Here is a 25,533-nt window from a genome sequence, read left to right on the forward strand (position 1 = left end):
AGACAATCCTGTTTCCACAAACACACACACACACACACATATGTGTGTGGAAACAAACGCGCACAACACACACACAAATTTGATTATGTTATGTATGTGTGTGTAGATGTGACTGTCTCTCAAATATAAATAAACCAAATTTTTAATAGAGTTCATGAAAATTATAGAGCGATTCATGCGCAGGTTAGGATATCAAATGCAGTTTATATATTACGAAAAATATATTATAATACTTTTTTTTTTCAGAAAAGCTTTCCAGACTCTTCTACATCAAGATGGGTGGGTAGATCGAACCATGAATATTGGTGTGATTGGATTATTAGACTTGGTCAGTCGTTGGTAAGTTTTTGTTTGCTCTAATCGCAAACGCGATTGTTTTTATAGTAATCTAATTGTACTATATTCCATACTGATTTTCAATATGAGACTCTGCAAAGATAATCATTAATAAGAAGGGACCGTATCTTATTCGCCATTCTTGCCTCGTCTGCGAAACAGAAACCGGAAGTCCAAAGGAACAGACAGGCTTGACAGTAACCGACTATTTACAGGATTAACAGAAAATAGAAACAACTTTTTAAAAAATTATTAAATTTATAATCTATTTAACAACTTAACTATAAAAAGCAAACTATATTTTGTATTTATATCCTTGTTTCATATAATGTTGCTAAGTTATCGTCATTGGTTTTGAACATATCGCACCTGGATGATGCGATAATCGTAAGAACCGTTAAAAGTTCGTTATTGGTGAAGTAGTCTTAAAATAAGGTCGACTACATATCTAATTTTAAACGGAATAGTTCATGGTTGTGATACGTTTCGTAGCATCCTCATTCATGTCAGGGCAATAGCCAAAGTAGAATTACACCAGAAATATTCTTTTCGATGCCACAAGCTGACAACAGGCAAATTCGCTTATAAAATGTATTCGTATACGTCTTCGAGCTAAGCTCATTTTCATTATCGGCCTAGCAAATTATGATTTAAGATATTTATATAAACTTCAATGAATTGAAATTGGGATCAACATTTTCTACGATCAACGCTTAATACCATATTTTGGGATTGCTTGGCCTTTTGGCCAGGATCAAAGTGTAGTATCTGTTCCGGCAGATGCTGCACTTAAGATAATTTGTACCAGTCAATGGAGGGGAAACCCTCTATACTGGGACAATTATTATTTTTGGTAACCAGAGTGACCCCTTTTAGGGGAGCTGGTTTTTACCTCACATTAAAAACGGCCTTGTGCCTAATTTGCTCAGTGGGGGAGCAAATAAATACCATCTGTTCCGGCAGATGCTGCACTTAAGATGGTTTGTGCCGGTCAATGGAGGGGAAGCCCTCTATACTGGGACAATTATTATTTTTGGTAACCAGAGTGACCCCTTTTAGGGGAGCTGGTTTTTACCTCACATTAAAAACGGCCTTGTGCCTAATTTGCTCAGTGGGGGAGCAAATAAACACCATCTGTTCCGGCAGATACTGCAAGCTATGACTAGCTATGACTAGCAAAGACTAGATGTGGGGGCAACCCCACATGCCTGACCTTTAACCAGCTCCCATTTCCCACCTCTCGGGAGCTGGTCCCCTTTTCCCCTTCCCCCTCCCTTCACTCCTCACATTAAAAATCGGCCTTGTGCCTAATTTGCTCGGTGGGGGAGCAAATAAATACCATCTGTTCCGGCAGATACTACACTTAAGATAATTTGTACCAGTCAATGGAGGGGAAACCCTCTATACTGGGAACCGCCTGGGTAATACCTAGGAGGTCCACCCTCCCAGGCCTTGCCACCGGGCTTTCCGGTGGGGCAAGTTTATTGCTTGCTGCCTGAGGCGCCCCGACCGGGGAATGCCGACGGGGTTACTCAGGCAATTTTTAAAATTGCAGGAGTGCCCCTCCTTTAGGGGAGCCTGCGGGGTTCCCACTTTCCGGCCTTGTGCCACATAATGCTGATGTGGGCAGCATTTAAATAAAAACCCTCTATACTGGAACAATTATTATTTTTGGTAACCAGATTGACCCCTTTTAGGGGAGCTGGTTTTTACCTCACATTAAAAACGGCCTTGTGCCTAATTTGCTCAGTGGGGGAGCAAATAAACACCATCTGTCCGGCAGATACTGCACTTAAGATAATTTGTACCAGTCAATGGAGGGGAAACCCTCTATACTGGGACAATTATTATTTTTGGTAACCAGAGTGCCCCCTTTTTGCCTACTTTTAGGGGAGCTGGTTTTTACCTCACATTAAAAACGGCCTTGTGCCTAATTTGCTCAGTGGGGGAGCAAATAAATACCATCTGTCCGGCAGATACTGCAAGCTATGACTAGCTATGACTAGCAAAGACCAGATGTGGGGGCAACCCCACATGCCTGACCTTTAACCAGCTCCCATTTCCCACCTCTCGGGAGCTGGTCCCCTTTTCCCCTTCCCCCTTCCTTCACTTCTCACATTAAAAATCGGCCTTGTGCCTAATTTGCTCGGTGGGGGAGCAAATAAATACCATCTGTCCGGCAGATACTGCAAGCAAAGACCAGATGTGGGGGCAACCCCACATGCCTGACCTTTAACCAGCTCCCATTTCCCACCTCTCGGGAGCTGGTCCCCTTTTTCCCTTCCCCCTCCCTTCACTCCTCACATTAAAAATCGGCCTTGTGCCTAATTTGCTCGGTGGGGGAGCAAATAAATACCATCTGTCCGGCAGATACTGCAAGCAAAGACCAGATATGGGGGCAACCCGACATACCTGACCTTTAACCAGCTCCCATTTCCCACCTCTCGGGAGCTGGTCCCCTTTTTCCCTTCCCCCTCCCTTCACTCCTCACATTAAAAATTGACCTTGTGCCTAATTTGCTCGGTGGGGGAGCAAATAAATACCTACTGCAAGCAAAGACCATATGTGGGGGTAACCCCACATATCAGACCTTGGTCAATGTAGGGGCAACCCTTCATATCAACAGTTACTATCCAGCTCCCATTTCCCACCTCTCGGGAGCTGGTCCCCCCTTCCCTCCCCATTAAAAAACGGCCTTGTGCCTAATTTGCTCGGTGGGGAAGCAAATAAATACATACTGCAAGCAAAGACCATATGTGGGGGCAACCCCACATATAAGACCTTGGTCAATGTAGGGGCAACCCTTCATACCAATTGTCACTATCCAGCTCCATTACTCCCCGGGGAGTTGGTTCCCATTTTCCCTTCACTCCTCACATTAAAAATCGGTGGGGAGCAAATAAATACTTTTGTTCAAGATCAAAGTTCAAAATTGTAGTATCTGTTCCGGCAGATACTGCAAGCAAAGGTCATATGTGGTGTTGCCCCTACATATGGTCTTTGCTTTTGTAGCAATCAGCTATTGGTCAATGTAGGGGAAACCCTTCATACCAATTGCCACTATCCAGCTCCCCTACTCCCCGGGGAGCTTGCCCCCATTTCCCCAATCTCTCCACATTAAACAACGGGTTTGTGCCTAATTTTCTCAGTGGGGAAGCAAATAATACAAACATTTTCCACGATATACTATGCCTATTTACAACGAAAGACAGAATGATTGGGTTCACACCCATATTGCTTCTACAAGCCATCCACATAAATGTTGTTTTGAACATTGCGTCATTAAATGGTGCTTTTATCCTATATCTTGTCAACACTCAGTATCACTAACATTTGATGAAGTTTAGCTGCTGTCAGCTTTCTCTACATGTTAGAAGTCGTCGATGTGGACAAAAGTGATGGAAAATAAATTAGGTTATGTCTCCAGTAGAACGTGGGAAACCGTTAAGTAGGGCACAGGATGTTCGAACTACTTTCTATCCAAAATATTGTTACCGCTGCTAACGACTATGTATTTATTGCTAGATGTGACGAATGACGCAAAATAAATAGACATCTACCTACGACATATAGCTATATTCTTGTTCCAATCTCTATTAAAAGACGTTCTTGGTGTGAATACAGTTGTCTTTATAACTGGCTTCACACAGTTGTTGCTGTCAAATTTTGTAATACAAAAGGGAGAAATAAAAAGAAAGAGAGGGAAGGATAAACTGTATGGCTCTATCAGTATATCCAGATTATATTTTACACTATTAAAACCTCGGCGATTAAACAATTTACGCGTCATTTCAGTAATGACTTTTAATTAAAAGAAAAATATGCGTACTTTATCTGACATTGTACTTGATGGTGTCGCAAATGTGAGATTATTTAAAACCTTGTTTCATTTGATTTGGTTCCTAAAAAACTCAAATTGTTTCACTATGAAGACGGTTTAGTGTGAGTTTTTAGTTGGAATTACAGTGTTAACAATAGTAAAATGATCTTTACAAAAGTTATAAGGCAAGTTCAGTTGCGAATATTTTCATTTAAGTGCATTCATATAATTTAATTTATTCTTTAATAGGCTAGTAAAGATTTCAGCTGTGCGCCTGATAAAACTGTTTCTGGATTGTGTTCGAACTCTGTACATCAGGGTTTTTTAGTCTGTGCCATTAACCATTTATTTTTAGTGAATCATTATTCATCCTTGCAAAAAGTGATATGCAGGATGCATGTACATTGTTATCCTTCGTGGTTATTTTTGGAAATGTTCGCTTGCATTCGTCAATAGTTCACGACAATGACATGTTTCGAATCAGAACAAGCAACTCTCTTTACTTGACAATTCCTTTATTATTATGTATCTTACTGGCATGGTTTCATATGTAATATATTAAAAACATGTGTCTCTATGTCCTGGCATTGTAGCTTGGAATGAGTTATTGTCTATTATGTTAGTATTCTGTGAGTAAGTATGTGTTGTTGCATGATTAATATGTCAGAATTCTGCGGATACATTTGTATAAGCAATTCTGTTTGCATACACAAATTTTAACTCATTTTATATTGATTGTGTATGAATGTGCGGCATATTAATTTCTTCATAGCATATATTTCTGTACTAAATACTTTGTAAACGATCGATTCTATTTCGTATCTGGTTATATGTTCAGAATTGACATGGGAATAATGCTAAACAAGTGATCATAACTCACTCCCCAATCCACCCAAATTGGACTTGAATGATTAAGATTATGTGATTATAGAAAGTTTCTTTGTGTGTGCTGACGTGTGTCGTGGCATGTGTATTATGTCATCATGCCGTAAGTATGTTGTGGTATGTATATTATGTCAGTATTCTGTAGGTAGGTGTGTGTTGTGGTATGTGTGTTATGCCAGATTATATTAGGTATATTATCGTATAGTATGTTATCTCTGTGTACAAGTATGTATTGTGGTATGTGATTATATTAGCATTCTATGAGCAGGTGTGTATTATGGCATGTGTATTATGTTGGAAATGCGTGTATTGTCGTATGTGTATTATGTCAGAATTCTCTGTGTAGCTGTGTGTATCTACTACATTAGCATTGTATGTGTGTAGATTTGGGTTATGGCATATTCTGTGTATAGGTTTGTGTCATGTAAGCATTTTGTATGTAGGTTTGTATTATAGCATAGGTATTATGTAAACATTCTGTCCGTAGGTATATGTTATGGCATGTGTATTACGTCAGAAGTTTTTGTAGATGTTTATTGTCGTATGAGCATGTTGCTTGAATTCTGTGGATTGGTGTACATTGTTGCATATGTATTATGTCAGCATTTTGTGGGTGGCTTTGTATCATGGTATGTGTATTATGTTAAATTATATTAAGTAGAAACAGAATGTGTATTATGCCGGCATACACTAGGGAGGTGTGTGTGTTGGCACGTGTTTTATGTTTGCATTCTGAGCGTAGGTGCGTGTTGTGTGATGCGTAACTCGTATGTATTCTGTGGGAAAGTGCATGTTATGACATGTTTTTACAGCAGCATTTTGTGCATTGTAGCGTGTTTTGATATATATATATATATATATATATATATATATATATATATATATAAGAACAAGTAGTTAATAAAACATGTTAAAACACTTTGAAAAAGAGTTAAAACATATTTAATTTTAAAATGGAAACACTAAATAAGTGGATAGACCTTAATCCGCGGAGTTTCAAGGAAATACTTTCCTTCCCATCAGAGGGTAGGATTTAGCAAAATGCGGGATCGGATTTTGCTAGCAAAAGTATTGGATGAAACCACAAGTAAGTCATAGATCTTACTTGATAACAAAAATGAAGCAGAGGGAATAGTGTGAATAAAAAAGTGATTTCACGTGAATTGATAGTCTGGTGAAGTGTAAAATATCTAATGACGGTAACATCCAAAATGCATAATGCAAGAAAGTTAATTTAATTTCCATTCACACAAATTATCTCAGTCTTCTGTGGACAGGTGTGTATTATGCTTTGTGTATTATGGCAGCGCTCTGTATTGTTAACACTGTAGGTAGGTGTGTCTTGTGATATATGTATTATGTCAAAATTTTGTAGGTAGGTGTGTGTTGTGGTGTGTCTATTATGTTAGCATTTTGATGAAATATATATTTGCATTTAACAGTCAGAAGCAGTGGCGGTTTGATGTACAAGGAACAGTTCCAAAAGACCTCGATTTAAGACAGGTTAGTAAATTGAAACTGGAATGTTTATTTTATTCAAAAGATTTAATTCATAAATGTAAATAATCATGTTAGATATTGGCCTTATAATTCCCACAAAGTGACCGGTGATTATCAATTTTTCGTATAGGCAAGTCGACAAAGAATTTTGTAAATAGATTTTCTAAATTCATTCACACAATATTTATTTAAACGTAATTGAACAGTATGATAAATATTGTGAGAGGATTCAAAATAATAAATGCAAACTTGATCACTTAGAAGTGTTTCTTACATATATATAATATAAGTGTTTCTTACACCTATAAACGTGAACGCTAAATCCTAGCCACATAATATATGCTTTTTTTTATTTTCTAGATAACGCTTTTTAAGCTTTGCTTACAGACAGTTATTTTTATCACAGGTAACAGATGCATGGTTGTGACATTTTTTTTTTACTTTCAGGGCGTTCTATATAAAAGAAATACATTCTAAATTCGAGGTTTGTTCTCCAGTTTCACAAATTTCTAAAAAAAATGAACGGTGAATAAAAAGAGAAAATATGAAAGTCAATCACAAGAAAAAAGATATTGACTCCGTATGGAGTATGGATTTTAAAAGTGGGTATTATGGAATAAGCTGATCTACACATTTTAGAAATAATTGACTAATCTAGAGACAATACATATAGTTACATCCAGACTTCGATGTAGTGAGGATTGGCTGTTATAGCCTTGCAGTCATGACGTATACTTTTGCTAATTCATTTTTTGTTAATTATACCACTGTACTTGTCTACAACACCTATGAAGTAAGAGTATCTATATTCACCATACCTGTCCCATTTAGGATCAACGTGCAATAAGAAATCACCTTTATAAACATATAAGTATTTGAAACGAGAGTCGTAATACGATAGGAAAAATGAGACAGTTCGTGTGAAAGTCCAGTGGATCAAGTGGACAAACACATAAATCAGTTTGTAGCCGTAAAAACGACTGTGAAAAATTACCATGCAGTGTGTATGGATTTAGCTATAAACACGGGTGTCTATATCAATTGTCATTTTTTTTTCTTTTTTACTAAATCGCTAGTGTTGATTCAGGTCGATGGTGGTAGTGCTAATGGTGAAGATTTCATTAACGTTGATAAATCGCAACCTTGTGTGAAAAAGTTCAAGATTCGTGCAGATAGTCTCCGCTTATATTGACATGGACGTTCTTGTGACAGTTTTCTTAACCTTACTATTTCCGTGCTGGCTTATGATAAATTACAAGCGAGTGTTTTGTTTGTGACACCATTATTATAAGATTGCCGTGCAGGACCAACGACATTCCTTTATTGAGTTTTCTTTTCAACAGAGCCACCCTTTCCTAAATGTATATATATATATATATATATATATATATATATATATATATATATTTGTAGTCATCGACATACAGTCCTGTTTCGTTGTATCATAACTCATCAGTGCCGCTAAACTAGCACCTCTCCCAAGCCAAGGATTGAACCTAGAACCGTCGTCGTGTTGACAGTCGGCAGTTCTACCTCTCGACCACGAAAGTGATGCCCGCAAATAACCTCGCCGAATGTCTCTTTTAAACAAACAACTGCCCACCACTTTTATAGTGCTCAAACCGCCTGGTTATACACAAACAGCGAGCTTCGATACTGCCTTCACCAAGACTAAGAAACTCCACTTATTTCCTGTATGGTAAACCTAAAAAAATATCAGAAAAAAGTTAAGAAGTGTTACACATTACTCAAGCATAACCTGGAACTATATAAGGCTGCTGAATTATGTCCATTTATATCGGTGGTCGAACTTTCGTTTCTTTTCTCGATTCATATTTATTTTAATCTCGTTGAATGGGTCTCGCAAGATGACCATTTTTCTTTTGATGTTTAGAGCGACAATACTATGTTGTTATTCTCAATTTTTTTTGTTGAGCTAATTAGTCTGGATTAATTTTTAGAAATTGGATACCGGACTAAATACGACAAGAAGATTCGTCTCAGCTGTAACATTTACTATTAAAGTACGGTGCGATACTACCTCAATAAACACATATCAATTGACTTTCAAGTAAGATTGTTCTGTTAAAAATGGTACTTCTAAATAAGGTAACATTTAGCTATGACCATTGCTTTTGGTCCCCTGATAAAAGGGGGTGGATCGGTAAATTAACCCTTGTCCGTTCGTCTGTTCGTCCGTTCGACCGTTTGTCTGTCGGCACTTTTATCATTAACTACGCCTTGGAATGTTTTTGAAATGTTGCACAAACATTAAACATGATATGAGTAAAAAAGTAGCATATTTTCCGAGAAAACTCCGGTTACCCCTCTAAGGGTGCCTTTTCGGGTTAAAGTGGCTAAAATTCATACATTTGTGCTTATTAAAAAAATTCATGTCTTGGATTTCTATAAAACTTTCTGAAAAGTTGTAACTAACTAATTTCTATATAATTTTTTTTGTTATACTTCGCGATAACTCTTGGGTGTGCCCCAGGGGCTCTTTTAGGGCTAATAAAAACACTCCATTTTTGGGACTATTTTACCATATTTGTCCAAAATTTTCTGAGTATGTCTATTTAGCAGTTTTGCATGGTGCTGAGGTGGGGGGCAAATGATTGACTTAGTTATTTCTTTTTTGCATGGTGCAAAACTCAAATTTGCATATGTTAAGTGTGTTCATTTTCATCAGGATTTGACGTTGGGACTAAATGGGAGGGACAAATGCTGAACTTAGTCATTTTTATGACTCGTTCACTGTGCACTCACGGGGGACAATGCCTGGTTCACATGTTTTAAATGTATTTAAATATTATAATCCTGACTTTTAAAAAATTATGCGTGTCATTTGTATTAAGGCTCCTGTAATGGCAAGGTAGAGTTCCAATTCGTAATTTCCTAGCAAATTGCCTAAGCATATTGCAAGAAAAAGGAACAGAATTAACACTTTTAAGATTGCATTGGATTAATTCCAAATTAATGGTAAAAGAATATTAAAAAGGAACCATTGCACGCTTTTCACATAAAATTCTTACACGAAATATACTTGCAAGTGGCTTTTAAAATCTGGAACTGTCAATTGTTTATCTTTCACTTTTCATTTCAGGTCGACGATCCTTTCTTGTTACCGAATTATCATTACAGAGACGACGCCTTGTTGATCTACAACTGTATCCATAAGTACGTGTCAAGCTACGTAAAACTTTACTACAGTAAGTATACTAAGTATATATTTCTATGAAGTATGAGAATGTAGCAGATTAAAGCCATGCTACACATGCGATCGGATAATAATCATTGTGGCAGCGAATGCAGTTCGTGATCGTCATTGTTGAGTGTGTCCTCTGTATCAAACCAATAAATCTCCAATTCCAATAAAAGAATAAGCAGGAATAAAAGATCATCATCCAAATGAAAGAACCACAATGTAATATTAATACATAACAAGTTTTATCCATAATTCTTATAATATTGAGCACTTCTGTCTTTACTTAATCGCTGTAATTATATTAGATATAAAACATAGTAAATAAAATTTAAGCGGGCGCCATCACTTAAATTTGACATCACTCCTTTTATAAGAATATTGTCTGCAATTTCAAGATCCTGTCTCTTGGGTGGTATCTTTCGAAAGGGGGTTAAAGATCAGGGGAAGCCCTATATTTCTGAATAGAATACCAACAGAAATCCGCATATTGGCCCCAACTCGAGTGCACTATTTCATAGCAATCTATATGTCTATAAAAGTGAACGTGGCTGTCTGTCTGTGTGTCTGTGTGTCTGTGTACATTTCCCTACGCAATAACTCTGTCAATTTTTAGTCTATAGACTCGAAATTTGAAATACCGGGTACTGAGATTTGGGAAAATCGATGTGACGGGTGTCAGCCAGAAATTTGGCTGTTAAGGGGTCAAATTTCAACGATTTGACCTTTAAGAACTCTACCAAACTCCTCTGACAATTTTTGGTCTAGACACTTGAAATTTTAGATATAGGTTCCTTGAACATGGATCTAACTTAATAAAGTGAGTTGAGCCCGAAACAATAAATTTTAAGGGGTCATAATAGGGGTCAAAGTTTTAAAAAATTAACCATTTTTTTTTTGTTTTTTTTGCTTTTTTTTTGCACAGCATACACCTCCAAACACCCGAGCAACGCCGGGCACTCCTGCTAGTTCTCTATATTTTTAATTTTAGATAATAACGAGAGATTGAACGGTGATTGGGAAATGCAGAACTGGGCCGAAGAAATGACGAAAGAAAAAGAAGACATTGGAACTGGAGATATGGTGAGTAAATGTTTTACGAAGTGTTTACACCAAGGCGACGTGAGTTCATCGGCTCCACTTCTTAACTGCCCCTTCCTTAACTTTTTTGTACTTTTTATTTACATTGTTTTTTATTTCTTTATTTAATATTTGATTGGTCGAGATAAAGAGAGAGAGAGAGAGAGAGAGAGAGAGAGAGAGAGAGAGAGACTTTTATTGTTGATTCCAGTATTCTCATCGCTGACCGACTGCGAACCCCACAGAGGCTGAATGTATTTATTTCTTTACTCCGCAAGAAATGTGACACTAGAGTAGGAAAGTGTGATTGAAAAGTAAGCCCCCCCCCCCCCCCAGAGGAGGAGCACTCTGACTCTGCGAAAAATGCCTGGATAGACCCGTCAGAATTCTCCGGTAAAGATGCATCAAGCGATTAGCAATAAACGAACTCATTCTCAGAGAGAGAGAGAGAGAGAGAGAGAGAGAGAGAGAGAGAGAGAGAGAGAGAGAGAGAGAGAGAGAGAGAGAGAGAGAGAAAGCAAATCCTGGGAGAGTAAACGCCTTAGAACTGCACGGGACCAGCAGTCAGCACTATACACTGTAAAAGCTAAAATCGTTCTTCAGGGAAGAGATAGAATCAATACGCCTCGTTTTAAATTCTATTTGAAACAACAAAAACTTGCAAGTTGCTATTTTAAACTTAAACATACCAAACAAACAGACGGACAGAGTCTCAAAAAGAAATGCATGGACGTATCTAAAAATGTTAGAAATAGGCAACAGTCATTTGGAATTTTACAAATAAGTTATAATTTAAATTGTTAAGAGTTAAAAATCAGATTCGTATTAAAGGGAAGTTACTCCTTAACTGGCTAACGAGTTACTTCCCCTTAGATAAATAGGGTCTTTTTTTCATATTAAGCATATTTTTATTTATTATTAAATGTTTTTCATATTTTTTCATATTAATCGTTTTCCAACACGTTACAAACATGGTTTTAATTTATAGTTAAAATTCCTCACTTAGTTGAAATGTGCCATGCGAGAGGGGAGTAAGTATTACCGATTCGTTATTGTAAGTTAACTGGATATGGAATTTCATACTTGAAATCAATCCGTTTAATGTATATACTATTTCGTTTAGCATAGTATATATCGAATATATAAAAGTCTGTCTGTTTGTCTCTCTCTCTCTCTCTCTCTCTCTCTCTCTCTCTCTCTCTCTCTCTCTCTCTCTCTCTCTCTCTCTCTTTCAAACTATATCACTTCCGAAACTAAAAGTCGCAGAGCGGCACTAGGGACCTCAAATGATTGGATTTTTATGGACCGTCCTTTTATGGGTCTTTAGCCGATTAAAATAGTTTTCGAGGGTCTAAAAGAGGTGAACATTGAAATAATCGTTATACATTTTTACATACATCTTACTTTATGTTTATTCAGTTCATCTGCATGTCACGTTGAATGCTACACCTTCGGTTTCGATTCTACCTGATATTACCCAAATACACTTTTTTTTTTACTTTTGAAACCCAAATACATTTTTTTTTTTACTTTTGAAATCACGAGGCTATAATAATATATACGAAACCTGCAAAAATTAAAATATCATATCTAAGCCTATTTTAAGCCGGGCATCATATATATATATATATATATATATATATATATATATATATATGTCATCCACATGCAGTACTGTTTTGCAGCTGATCAGTGCGGCTAGACAGGATTGAAACCCGACTGTCAAGGCTCCTAACCACTACGCTATCGGCAGCTGCTGCGTGAGTCATGAGTTAGGTGTATCAGAATTTTTGTAGGAATTTTTGACACCCCTCACACGAAACTGCGAATAAAATATAAAAAACTCGTAATTTCTGTTTTAAAAGTGGGTTGTTTATTTTCTTTATGGATTATACTTCCAAAATAAACTATTAAAGTTGTTTTAAAAGTAATAGAAATATATATATTTTTTTTAAAACAGTAATGAATTTTACGAACTCAATATTTTTCAATTTTTAAACTTTAAAAATCTAGCAAAATTTTTCTATTGGTTCTATTTTTACGATATTTTCAGGGTCAATGTGAAATTTTATGCTCTTTCCAATAAATCGAATATAATATTTTAGACAAATGTTTTTTTTGGTTTTTTTTTCAAATTCACGCCCCGCTCCATTTTCAAGTGTCTATTAAAAAGTAAATAATTAATTTATTCACCAAAGTTTTTTATATCACAAATTGAAGAGAAAAGGTTAATAAATAATATATTCAAATTTAAAACAAAAAAAAGTAGTGTTTTTTTTTAGAAATGTACCTGTAAAGTCCGAAGTTTAATACCTTTTTAAAAAAAAAAAAACACTTTTTTTTTTTTTAATTAAACCTTGATCCTTGCTCCTTTAATTGAAAAAAGAATTAGGGCTTGACTTACATTTTTCAAGGAGTTATAAGCTTGGAAAGACGGGGTGGAATTATTCACTATTTTTCACGAAATTTCTGACACACCTAGTCATGAGTTTAACGATGTTTTGACATCGTTCAAACTATCTAAGCTCGATTTGTTCACACAAAGAGCATCGCTTATACGCTAATGATAATTCGTGTATCACTTCCCAATATGCTCAACTCAAGATGAAGAGCATTATAGTCATCCACATACAGTCATAATTAATTGCAGAGGGTTTAGTTTTTTTTTTTTTTTTTTGTAGTTTAAGCATAAACCATTAAAAAGAAACTTTCGAAAAGACCAAAATACACTTCTAAAGTATATTTCTCCTAAGCATAAATTAGATAAAGAGTGTATTTTAGTCTTTTCGAAGGTTTCTTTTTAATGGTTTACGTTTAAACTACATAAGAAAACAAAATAAAACTAAACTCTCGGCAATTAATTATGACAGTACGTTCGGTGTTCTTCAAAAGTATTATAAAATTATGTACCCATAAAAATCTGTTTATGTATATATATATATATATATATATATATATGTGTGTGTGTGTGTGTGTGTGTGTGTGTGTGTGTGTGTGTGTGTGTGTGTGTGTGTGTGTGTGTGTGTGTGTGTGTGTGAATCCTGTACATTATACTAATTAAGCATGTGTAACTTTATATATGAAGTACGGTATCTTTTTGTTTTTATGCATCTGTATTTAGTGAATTAAGTCTTAATACAATAAACTAGTTATTACGAATTTGGGAATATGTCTGCTATTCAGACCAGCCCGTAAGTGCGCTTTATTTACTTTAATTTAATTAATGTAAAGGCCATAAAAGTTTGTAAAATCATTTCGTTACCATTTAGATACGTGATATTTTAACAACAGATATTAGATATTAATTAATAAGTATTCACCAATTTTCAGTTTCTATTGTGTTTTTTTGAAGGGTGCTTGTGGGACGTAATGTGTGTACAACCTTTTTATTTGAAAATTCGATTATATCAGCTTTGCATTGAATTTAATCCATAATGAACATCAATGAAGCAAGACTTACTGAACCCTTAAACCTTTAAGTATTAAGTTGTAAATGTTTTCTACAATCAATGTCATGTAATATTGATCTTTTTTATTGAGACAAGATAAGTAGCAGTATACGAGTATCGCCATTTTAATCAACGTAAGGACACATAAATATATAGCAAAATTTTTCTCCTTGATAATTATATCTAATCTGAAATGTATATCTGTATTCACACACACACACACACACACACACACACACACACACAGACAAATATATATATATATATATATATATATATATATATATATATATATATATATATATATATATATATATATAATGCTCCTATCTTGGGGGAACATATTGAGAAGTGATATACAAACTGCCATTAGCGTATTAAGCGATACTCTTTGGCTTTTTGTGTAAACAAATTGATGTTAATTTACTACTCGCATAGCAGCAGCCGAATAGCGGGTTAGGAGCGCCGACTGTCGGTTAGGCGGTCGAGTTTCTATCCTACCTTGAAGTAGTTGCTTGTTTAGCCACACTCATTAGCAGTGATACAACGAAACATTACTGTATGTGGATGACTATAATGCTCCCTATCTTGGATTGAGAATATTGGGAAGTGATATACACTGTTATTATGCTCTTTAAACAAATTGAGCTAAGGCATTTTTATAGTGTGGATGACACTATATATATATAAGGGTTAGGACGATTAATCGGAATCAGAAAAATCGGAACTTTTTAGAGTGTCGGACTTGGTATTGGAATCGGAAAAAATTGTACGTATGTCAAAAGCGATTCTTTTAATAGCTTTTTTAAAAATATTATTTTGTTTAAATCACTGCTAGTATTACTGATAAAATAATAAATATTTATTGATTTTAAAACGTAAACCTGGAGATCATATCAAACAAGTGTATTTTTATATTTAATATAGGTTTTTACGGTAATTGAGAATAAATAACAATTTTATTGTTTAATATTTAGAGATTTATAAAGAATTGGAATCGATAATAGCATCGCTATCGGGAATTTAGTACGGAATCGATAATTGTATCGGAATCAAGAAAACTATTGGAATCATCCCATAATTTATTTATATATATATATATATATATATATATATATATATATATATATATATATATATATATACATATATATATACGTGTGTGCATACAATAATATCCCCCTATCCCTTCTCCTCCTTTCTTTCTCTCTCTGTCATCCCCCTCTCCCCTATCTATCGATTACTCAAACTCTTGCTTTTTAATGTCCATATGTAATCAAAAATCTTTTCTTATAATTTATTTGGGCTTAAATTGTCCATGATATGGGCTGATAATCTGTTTATCTTGTCTATAGAAACAATTTTGTAATAATTTAGCAAATACTCCCGGGGCTGGAATAAACACACACACACACACACACACACACACACACACACACACACACACACACACATATATATATATATATATATATAAAGCTGAATGTATGTGTGTGTGTGTGTGTATGTGTCTGGTCACGAATAGGCTCCTGTATGGTTGACTATTTTTAAAAACTGATTACATATAATGATAGAAGATGTATCGAGACACAGGAATGGGTATGTTTGATCTGGCAGAACGGTGGCTCATTAAAATTATGGGGTCTGCGTTTGCACCTGTTCCACAAAGTATGGAAATAAAAAAATTAAAAATTAAAAAAAAACGTTTACAAGTGTTTTGATATACATCTACACAAGAATATTTGATAAGTATGTTTTAACTTAAATAGGAATGGTATAATAAAATTGTGGGGTCTTCGTTCGTGCCTGGCTTCCATAGAATGGAAATAGGCACAAACTTTAATAAAGACTTTTCATATCTATCTGCGTACGTATACTTTGATAATTATGCTTCAGTTTGAAGAAATATGGTATAATAAAATTATAGGGTGTTCGTTGCGCCTGACCTCCATAGAATGGAAATATATCATAAAGTTTAACAAGGTTTTTTAATATAGATCCACAGAATATTGTGGTAAGTGTTTCAGTGTGAACAGGTATAGTATCATAAATTATGGGTTTTATCTATTTTTACTTTCATCATATTTTGCTTTGGTTTTGATACCCCCAAATTCGAAGCTATCTCTTTACAACCCTTCCTTTTCATAAGCTATCATACTTTCATAAATCAGAGTCCATTTTCTGTAGGCTGTCTTTGAACCCAGTCAACGACGGGTACTTTTGCTAGTATATATATATATATATATATATATATATATATATATATATATATATATGAGCAAACAGTAAATAAAATATGTTAAAAGACACTTTGAAATGAGTTAAAAACATATTTGATCTGAAAAGGAAACACTAGATAAATGGATAGTCCTTAATCCGCGGAGTTTCGAAGAAATACTTTCCTTCTCATCAGAGGGTAGGAATTAGCAAAATGCAGGATCGGATTTGGCATGCAGAAGTATTTGATGAAACAACAAGTAAGTCAAAGATCTTACTTGAAAACAAACAAAAAAAGTGAAGCAGAGGGAATATAGTGAAGAAAAAAGGTAATTACACATGAATGGATAGTCTGGTGGAAAATAAAAAATCCAGTGACGGTAAAATCCAAATGTAAAACTTCAAGAAAGTTAAAAGAATTTCCATTTATACAAGTAAAATTCAAGGAAATTCCGTAATTGGAAGAAGATGGTCCATAATAATCCAAAGGTAGAAATCCATGGAATAATTCACAAAAATGTGTACAAGGAAAAAAATAAAAGATTCCAATAATATTAATAAAAGTAAAATAAGACATGCTTTTTACTCTACTTCCGAGACATATATATATATATATATATATATATATATATATATATATATATATGTACGTATGTATGCCATTTTTGTGCAAATTGTTAGGCGAAAGTACAAAATAGTTACAAAACACAATACCTTCCCCGTGTTAAATAATAGATTTCTAAATAATAATGTTTTTTCAGCAATCACAATTTCTTTAAGGAATTATTCGTGAATTCATGTAAAAAAATGGAGGGGAGGGCTGGAAAATCCTTTATATAAACAAAGTGTAATCCATTGAAAAACAAATTGAAAAAAGAAGAAAAGAAAAAACACATTTACCCTAGTTTGTGTGTATGTGTGAACAGCCTTAAAAATATCGGGAAATAATTAATTAAGTAATATTGAACAGTAACACCGTATCGACTATAAAAACTTCTATTTAAATTGTTTAAAATTAAAAATAACCCGTTTGGTCAAATAAATATTGAATGTATATCTTAATAATAAAACTTAAGACAATACTCTTGTATTTACAATATTTTTTGTACAATTTCAGTGATTTAAAAACACTTTTATATCATCATCATCATCATCATCATCATCATCATCATTATTATTATTATTATTAAGCCGTTCTTAACATGTAGTGGTTAAGAGTGTTTATACTACGCTGGGGCAGATGGTAAAAAATACCGTTATTATTATTATTATTATTATTATTATTATTATTATTATTATTATTAATATAATTAAGCCGTTCTTAATATGTAGTGGTTGAGAGTGTTTATACTACGCTGGGGCAGATCGTAAAAATACCGTCATTATTATTATTATTATTATTATTATTATTATTATGATTATTATTATTATTATTAAAATCTGGTGGATATATCCGAAAAATGAAGGAAGAATGTGAATCGAGAGGAGGGGGAGCTAGAAGTGTCGCGAGTTTGGTATCCCAGTTAAAACAAATTAAAAATAACAACCTACTTTCTGTGATTGCAAGAGAAGAGATTGAATCGATGGTTAGGAATGAAATGAATAACGAAAGTAAAATTGATGAAACTAGCTCTGATGAAAGAACTGAGAGAGTGGAAGTGCAGAAGGGAAATGTAAGCGATGATGGGAGGCGCGCAACTGAGGAGGTATGGAATCCTATGGTTAGGGGAAGTAATGAGAAAAAGTTTGAAGGATCTAAGGCAGATGAGATCATTGACTCTGAGACAATGGAGCCAGTGAAAGGAGCAGATGTATGGAGAAGTGGTGTGGAGTTCGAACTTTGATTTCTGTAGAAAAAGAAGTACTTCAGAAGTTAAGAGAGGTTCTTCTTAGAGACGATATCATAGAGATTCCAAGTATGAAGAGTAGTGATAAGCGGAAGGTGAAAAGCGATGTAAAAATAGTTCAAGGAGTAATTCACAACGTCATAAGAAAGAACATATCGATTACGGAACTTAACAGGCTTTTGTATGCAGCGTCATACGTTATTGCGAATCGTCTTTGCTTATTACAGAAGAAAAGGGGGAAAATGAAGGATAGAAGGTCACACTGGCAGGGGCGGCTTGAAAAAAGTATTAAACAGTGGCGGAAAGACATTGGTAGAATCGAAAAAATAAGAATATGAGTTAAACAAGGACAGAAAGCTAAGAACGAGCTTGAAATGAGGTATAGATTGCTGGAAAAGGGAACAATGAACGTTCTAACAATGTTGAAAGAGAAGGTCCACACTGGTGATATAAAAATTAGGAACTTTGTTGGGAAAAGTATTGCATTTCGGCAGAACAACCTTTTCCGGAACAATCAGTCTCAGCTGTATAAAGAATTAAATGGTAGTAAACAGGCGGGAAATAACAATACTCCAAATGCAAAAGACGCAAGGAAGTTCTGGAGTGCGATTTGGTCCATCGAAGAGCGATATAATGAGAAGGCTAGCTGGTTGGGAGAGGTCAGAGAAAGGCTATCAGAAATGCAGTAGATGAAGAACGTTGAGATAACCATCGATGACGTTAAAGCTGGCATACGAAGGATGACAAACTGGAAGGCACCTGGTTCAGATGGGCTTCTGGTTTAAACAGTTTCCATGCCTTTATCCACCTAGAGCTGCTGCTCTGCGAAGGGTTGTAGAGTCGGGAGATGTCCCTGATTGGCTTGTGAAGGGAAGAACAACACTGATTAGGAAAGATCCTGCAAAAAGAACAGATGCCAATAATTATAGACCAATTGCATGTCTGCCATTGATGTGGAAACTGTTGACTGGAATATTTGCGGAGAAAATTTATGAACATCTAGAGAGTAATGGTGTTTTTCCTGACGAAAAAAAGGGGTGCCGAAAAGGCTCGAGAGGTACTAAAGAGCAACTACTAATTGATAAAGCAATAATGCAGGATGCGAAGAAGAAGAAGAAGAAGAAGAAGAAGAAGAAGAAGAAGAAGAAGAAGAAGAAGAAGAAGAAGAAGAAGAAGAGAAATCTGAGCGTAGCATGGATCGATTACAGAAAGGCTTATGACATGGTTCCTCATTCATGGATACATGAAACATGATGATGAAGGTTGCTGAGAATGTGGTAGGGCTTTTGGAGACAAGTATGACTCAATAAAAAACGGTGCTGACAGTAAACAGAGAGGAGATGTGGCAGGTTGGCATTAAACGTGGGCTATTTCAAGGAAATTCGTTATCACCACTTCTTTTTGTAATGATAACGATGGCACTGAGCATCCCCTTGAAGAGAGAAAAACTGGGGTATAACTTTAGATCTGGTGACAGACGTCTCAACCATCTACTGTTTATGGATGATTTGAAAATATTTGGTAGAAATGAAAAGGAAATGGAGAGACTGTAAGAACTTGTGGGGACATACTCAGAAGATATTGGGATGGAGTTTGGGATTAGTAAATGTGCCGTGCTGGTGATGAAAAGTGGGGTAAATGTTCATTCGAATGGAATAGTGCTGCCAAATGGAGAAATCATGAAAGAAATAGAAGATACAGGATATAAGCATTTGGGAGTGCTGGAGGGTGTAGGCATCATGAACGGAGAAATGAAGGACAAAGTCAGGAAGAGTGAAACTAATTGCAAAATCGAAACTGTATGGAGGAAACCTAATGAAAGCAGTAAATGCATGGGCAGTCAGTGTTTTGGGATACAGTGCGGGAAATTTAGAATGGTCTGACAAGGATTTGCATGCCATGGATATCAAGACAAAAAATGTTTTAGCAATGTTTGGTATATTTCACATTCGAAGTAGCGTAGCAAGGTTGTATCAAAAGAGGAAAGATGGTGGGAGAGGATTGAAAAGTGTAAAAGATTGTGTTAGAACCGAGGAGATGTCGTTGAAGGAGCATGTGGTTAGAAGTAGGGAGAGAATGCTTAAGGTTGTGGCCAATGAAGTGGAGGTATGTGAGACCAAGGGTGATTATGTGAAACGTATGGATGGAGAAAGGGCAGAGGAACTGGATAGGAAGAAAATGCATGGAAGTTTCTTCCAGGATATAGCAGAAGTAGCTGATGAAAGATCATGGCAATGGCTTAGAGCTCGGTATCTGGCTAAGAGTACTTAAGCTTTTGTTTGTGCAGCACGAGAGCAGGCATTAGGAACACGATTGTTAAAAAAAGTGGTTCCAGGAGAGGAAATTGCTGCAGAATGCCGGATTTGTGGTAAGATCTCAGAATCAATTGCGCACCTTGCAGCATGGTGTAGCGGACTGGCCAAGAGAGAGTACCGCAAAAGATACGATCGCATGGGACTCCTTATATATTGGGAGGTGCGTAAGAGGGTTGGGGTGATGTGTGCTGGAAAATGGTTTGAGGAGGTGCCTGATGAAGTGAGAACAAGTGAGAATGGTAAGGTAGAGGTATGGTGGGACAAAAGTGTCATAACAACCAAGCAATTGGAACATAATCGTCCGGATTTGGTCGTCATTGACAAGGTCTCAAAAAACTGGCAGATTTTATACTTCTCAGTACCCTGGGACAGGAATGTGAGAGAGAAGGAGAATGAGAAGTGGAGCAATTATGCTCCATTGGCCTTGGAGATAAGGCGTATACACGGAGTTAAAACACAAATAATCCCGGTCGTAGTTGGTACACTAGGAGTAGTATCAAGTCGTCTGGCAGGACAATTGGAAAAACTATAAATCCCCGATGTTTTAGGCAACCTTCAGACTTCTGCAATTATTGGTACCACCAACATCCTTAGGAAAACACTTGATGTTTGAAGCTTTTGGTTTGGAGCCGGAATTGAGGGAAATCCTATGGAAATGAATCCCATCCCTTTCTAGAGAGACGTTCATAAGCGAAATCAGAATTATTATTATTATTATTATTATTATTATTATTATTATTATTATTATTATTATTATATTCTTTTCGCTTAATTCTACAAAGTGTAACATATAGTTGTCCATGTTTAAATTCAGGTTGTGGTGCCTTCTGATACATGTGCTTATTTTTTTTATAATTAACTTCATTGATTTTCTAAGATCACCGTAACGGTGTAATATATTTGCCAAATAGATTCAGCTGCTCTAATATTATTATTGCTTCTACATTATAACGCATGTTACGTCTACATTATAACGCATGTTACGTCTACATTATAACGCATGTTACGTCTGCATTATAACGCATGTTACGTTTTGATCATGTTAACAAATGTTCTTATCTTAAACGCTTAATATTTTGCAAACTTTGTAACCGAAAGATAAAGCCACTTTTAAAACGGTTTTATTTCGAAATCACTATATTCAGATTTTTGTCATATATATGAAAAAAAAAAAAAAAAGGTAATTGTGGTCTGGTTGACCAACACTTAACCTATCTTAAAATCTTCTTTTCGAGGCGTTAAAAATTGTTTTCTAGGGGTCTATATTTGTAAAATTTATTTGGCTTTCAACTTAACATTTTTTTTAATGACGTCTTTTATAGTTTTAGGGTATGCTGAAAACGAATATAGCATTTAAATTTTCCCCAAATAATAGTTTTCTGGATATTACGCAATGTAGTTCTTTATGTTATAAGTGGTGGCCATTGTTGTACGAGCAAGCGGGCGCATATATATTTTATAAAATAAGATTAACTCTTTACTATCTAAAATTCATTACTTTGTTTCTGTTTTGAACAAATATGGCCGCTGAGTGATATTACTACATGAAACATGCGAAAAGTATAGTTTTAGTATCCTGAAAACTAGTTATCGGATCCAATTTTAAATGCGATATTCGTTTTCAGCACATTCGAAAGCCCTTATCAAAAAGGTTGCTTTTAGATAGGTTTTGTGTTGGTCTACCAGGCTATAATTCAGAAAAAAAAATAGAGGAGGTAAAATAGAAATTTAAAAAAAACTATCTGATGAACAATTTTGAAAAATGATTATATTTTGTATATATTATAATAATTAAATATCGATAAAACATAATATATATTATAATAATTAAATATCGATAAAATATAATATATATTATAATAATTAAATACCGATAAATATTCTTTGATTTTTTTTTCATTGTGATTAAAGAGTGTATGTGTTTCTGTTACTTCCTTTGCAGGGTTTGCCCCAGAAAAATGGTAAAGGGACATTCAGCACCATTCAAGACCTTATCCTTGTCCTTACCTCCATCATTTTCACCTCCAGCGCAGGACATGCCAGTACAAACTTTTTGCAATATGAGGAATATGCGTTCCCTCCAAATTACCCTTCGAAACTCTACGGAGAAGCAATAAAAGACAAAGTAAGTCACTTTATGAAAGAGTAATCAACAAGTATTTGTGAAGAGAAAGAGTACTTAACAAGTATTTTTTGAACAGGAAGAAAATGCATGGAAGTTTCTTCAAATACGCCAAATACATGAAGGCATAAATAAAAATAAAAATGTTATGTGTATAATCCTACTTCAGCAACGTGTAGTCTGGTAAGTACTAAAATCGGTGAACATTTGGGAACACAAGATGCTGCACATCCTCTCCGCTTATCTCAGCATTGTTTCCGGTTGTTCTGGGCTTCTACTTGCCACTGAAATCAGGAAGGGTTGACTCAGAAGTGTTGCGCGAGATTGCACAGCTCTTGCTTCACAATTATATCCGTAGCCACTCTTACAGGACGTGTCTATTGCCTCTCAAGCTCAAACGGATGCCATCTATGGATGATCTTAATGCATATATACAAAGTCTACATAGCTTTAGTTAAAAGCGTTGGTGTAAATATATTTTCTATAGGTAAGCATTTTTATTATTGAAATTAACTAGCAGGTCACCCGGCATTGCTCGATTGTAAAATACGCTTAAATGTATTTTGATTAATGCAGATTTTGAATTCAATATTATATTATATTGGACCCTATATAAAGTAATGATTTAAAAAGTCGTTTTTGTTAATGCCCCGTGCGCCACCACCGAAAATCGAAACCAAAACGTTTAGTTTACGATTTACTTTTTCTTTGATGTTAATGCCTGGGCTATGAAGACATGTTTGCTGCAAGGCTTAAAATTAAAACATGAATCAGGTTTACCAGGCTAAGCGACTTAAAGAATTATTTTAGTGAACATGTTTTGTTCTGTTCTTTCGGATTTATTGTTCACTGTTGTTTTAGTAGTCATTTAAGATTATTTTCGCATGTAAAGCGTTTATTTCGTAATCGTTCTGCTGTAATTGTTTTATTTTTCTGTTCAAACTAAAAAAAAAAAAAAAAAAAAACACGGTTAAATTTATAACATTAGGAAGAAATGGATTTGCAAAGAAAATACACGTTTTCTTAATAAAACAAATCAGAAAGAGTATTTATTAAATAATATGTTTCTCGTGTTATTTTCTCTCGTTGGGACAATTAATCAGAATCGGGAATCGGAAAATTTGATTTTGGGGTGGTATCGGAATCGGAATATTCTGTGCCATTTTCTGATATGCCTCTAATTGTGCCTCTAATATGCCTCTAATTGTTTTTGTTTGTTACTGGTAGCAATGATAAAACGATGCATATTCATCGATTTTAAACTATCAGTAAAACTAAATTGACTTCCGTAAGTGTAGTTTCACGTTTGCAAAAATATATATACATGGGATTTTATCTTTTGTGTCAGTAGTTTTTACAATATCAAAATGTGTTTGGCTTTTGTTTTTCCTGATGATAAATGCATTAACTAACTGTTACTGTGTTGGTCTTTGCTATGCTTTCTTTCTTCTTCAAGAGGGATAAATTCGCTATACATACAATGACAAGTTGCGCAAAAAAGTTTTTAATTTTTTTAAATTTCGATATAATATATTTTACCATGTGGAATTTACTGTTAAATAAACTGGAATTAGAATGGAGGCGCAACATCCTTCAAATCTCTGTTCCGCAAAAACTTTCCTTCTAACCTAATCATTCAAACAAAGTAGTGTTTCAATATATAGTTAAGTGGCATGTTTAGTCATTAAGAACTGCATTAAAGTTTTACCGTTCACTCATTTTGCGACCAAATTTCAAACAAGTTTATAGATCACCTTCTCGGTTATATTGTGAAAAAGAAAAACATCAATTTTCGTTCAGTAAAACAAAAGTTATTATAAATTTATTAGTGTTTAAAATCGTAAAAAATTGTAAGGCCATGAAAGACAAATTTTCTGACTGATTTCAATATCAATTAAATCGCTTCAGCGACTACTGTTGCTACCAGTTCACGGCTGTCGCTCACAACTATGAGAATCCAGAGAGGGAGAAAAAGAGAAATAAAAGAGAGAGAGAGAAAAAGAAAGAGAAAGAGAGAGGGTTAACAAATGAAACAGAGAGAATGAATGAGTGAAATGGAGATGATTGGAGGGTATTGGAAGCAGACGAGTGCCGTACAGAGTTACGTATGTGTATGCTATGTTTATGGGGGCAAAAATAAGATTGATATTAAACAAAGAACAGTTTATTGGAAGCCTGGAAAAATCATGAATTACAGAGAAAAATGCGCGCATGAAAACTAATATGGTTAAGATTAAACATGGAAAAGTAAAAGGACTAGTTGATAAAACTGCAAAAAGTAAAATAACAAGATATTCTAGAAAAAATATAATAAATTTATAACTTGAAATATTGCAACATTAAAAATTAAAAAGGAAATTAAACTTAGCATTATATAATCAATTTTTAATGCTGAAATATTATAAGTTATGAATTTATTATATTTTTTATTAGTATATCTTTTCTTTTTCTTTTTCAGTTTTAACAACTAGTCCTTTTACTTTTCCATGTTTCATCTTAACCATATTACTTTTCATGCCTGCATTTTTATGTAATATATATATATATATATATATATATATATATATATATATATATATATAAGAGCAAATAGTTAATAAAACATGTTAAAAACACATTGAAAAAGAGTTAAAAACATATTTAATCTGAAAAGAAAACACTTAAGTGGATAGTCCTTAATCCGCTGAGTTTTGAAGAAATGCTTTTCTTTCTCATCAGAGGGTAGGAATTAGCAAAATGTGTGATCGGATTCATAGGGTG

At 34.7% G+C, this 25,533-nt stretch overlaps 1 protein-coding gene across 1 annotated transcript in view; it reads left to right on the top strand.

The window, feature by feature from the left end:
• LOC145278129 (allene oxide synthase-lipoxygenase protein-like) overlaps positions 1-25,533 on the top strand; it is a 102,753-nt gene that overhangs the window by 60,287 nt on the left and 16,933 nt on the right. Inside the window, exons 9-13 of the mRNA XM_080130409.1 lie at positions 247-339; positions 6,484-6,544; positions 9,645-9,750; positions 10,735-10,826; positions 22,594-22,776. Coding sequence (XP_079986535.1) covers positions 247-339; positions 6,484-6,544; positions 9,645-9,750; positions 10,735-10,826; positions 22,594-22,776 — 535 coding nt within the window. The remainder of the gene's footprint in view (positions 1-246; positions 340-6,483; positions 6,545-9,644; positions 9,751-10,734; positions 10,827-22,593; positions 22,777-25,533) is intronic.

The sequence above is a fragment of the Euprymna scolopes genome, chromosome 6 (genome assembly GCF_053919585.1).
Source record: "Euprymna scolopes isolate OS-2025 chromosome 6, ASM5391958v1, whole genome shotgun sequence".
NCBI lineage: Eukaryota > Metazoa > Mollusca > Cephalopoda > Sepiida > Sepiolidae > Euprymna > Euprymna scolopes.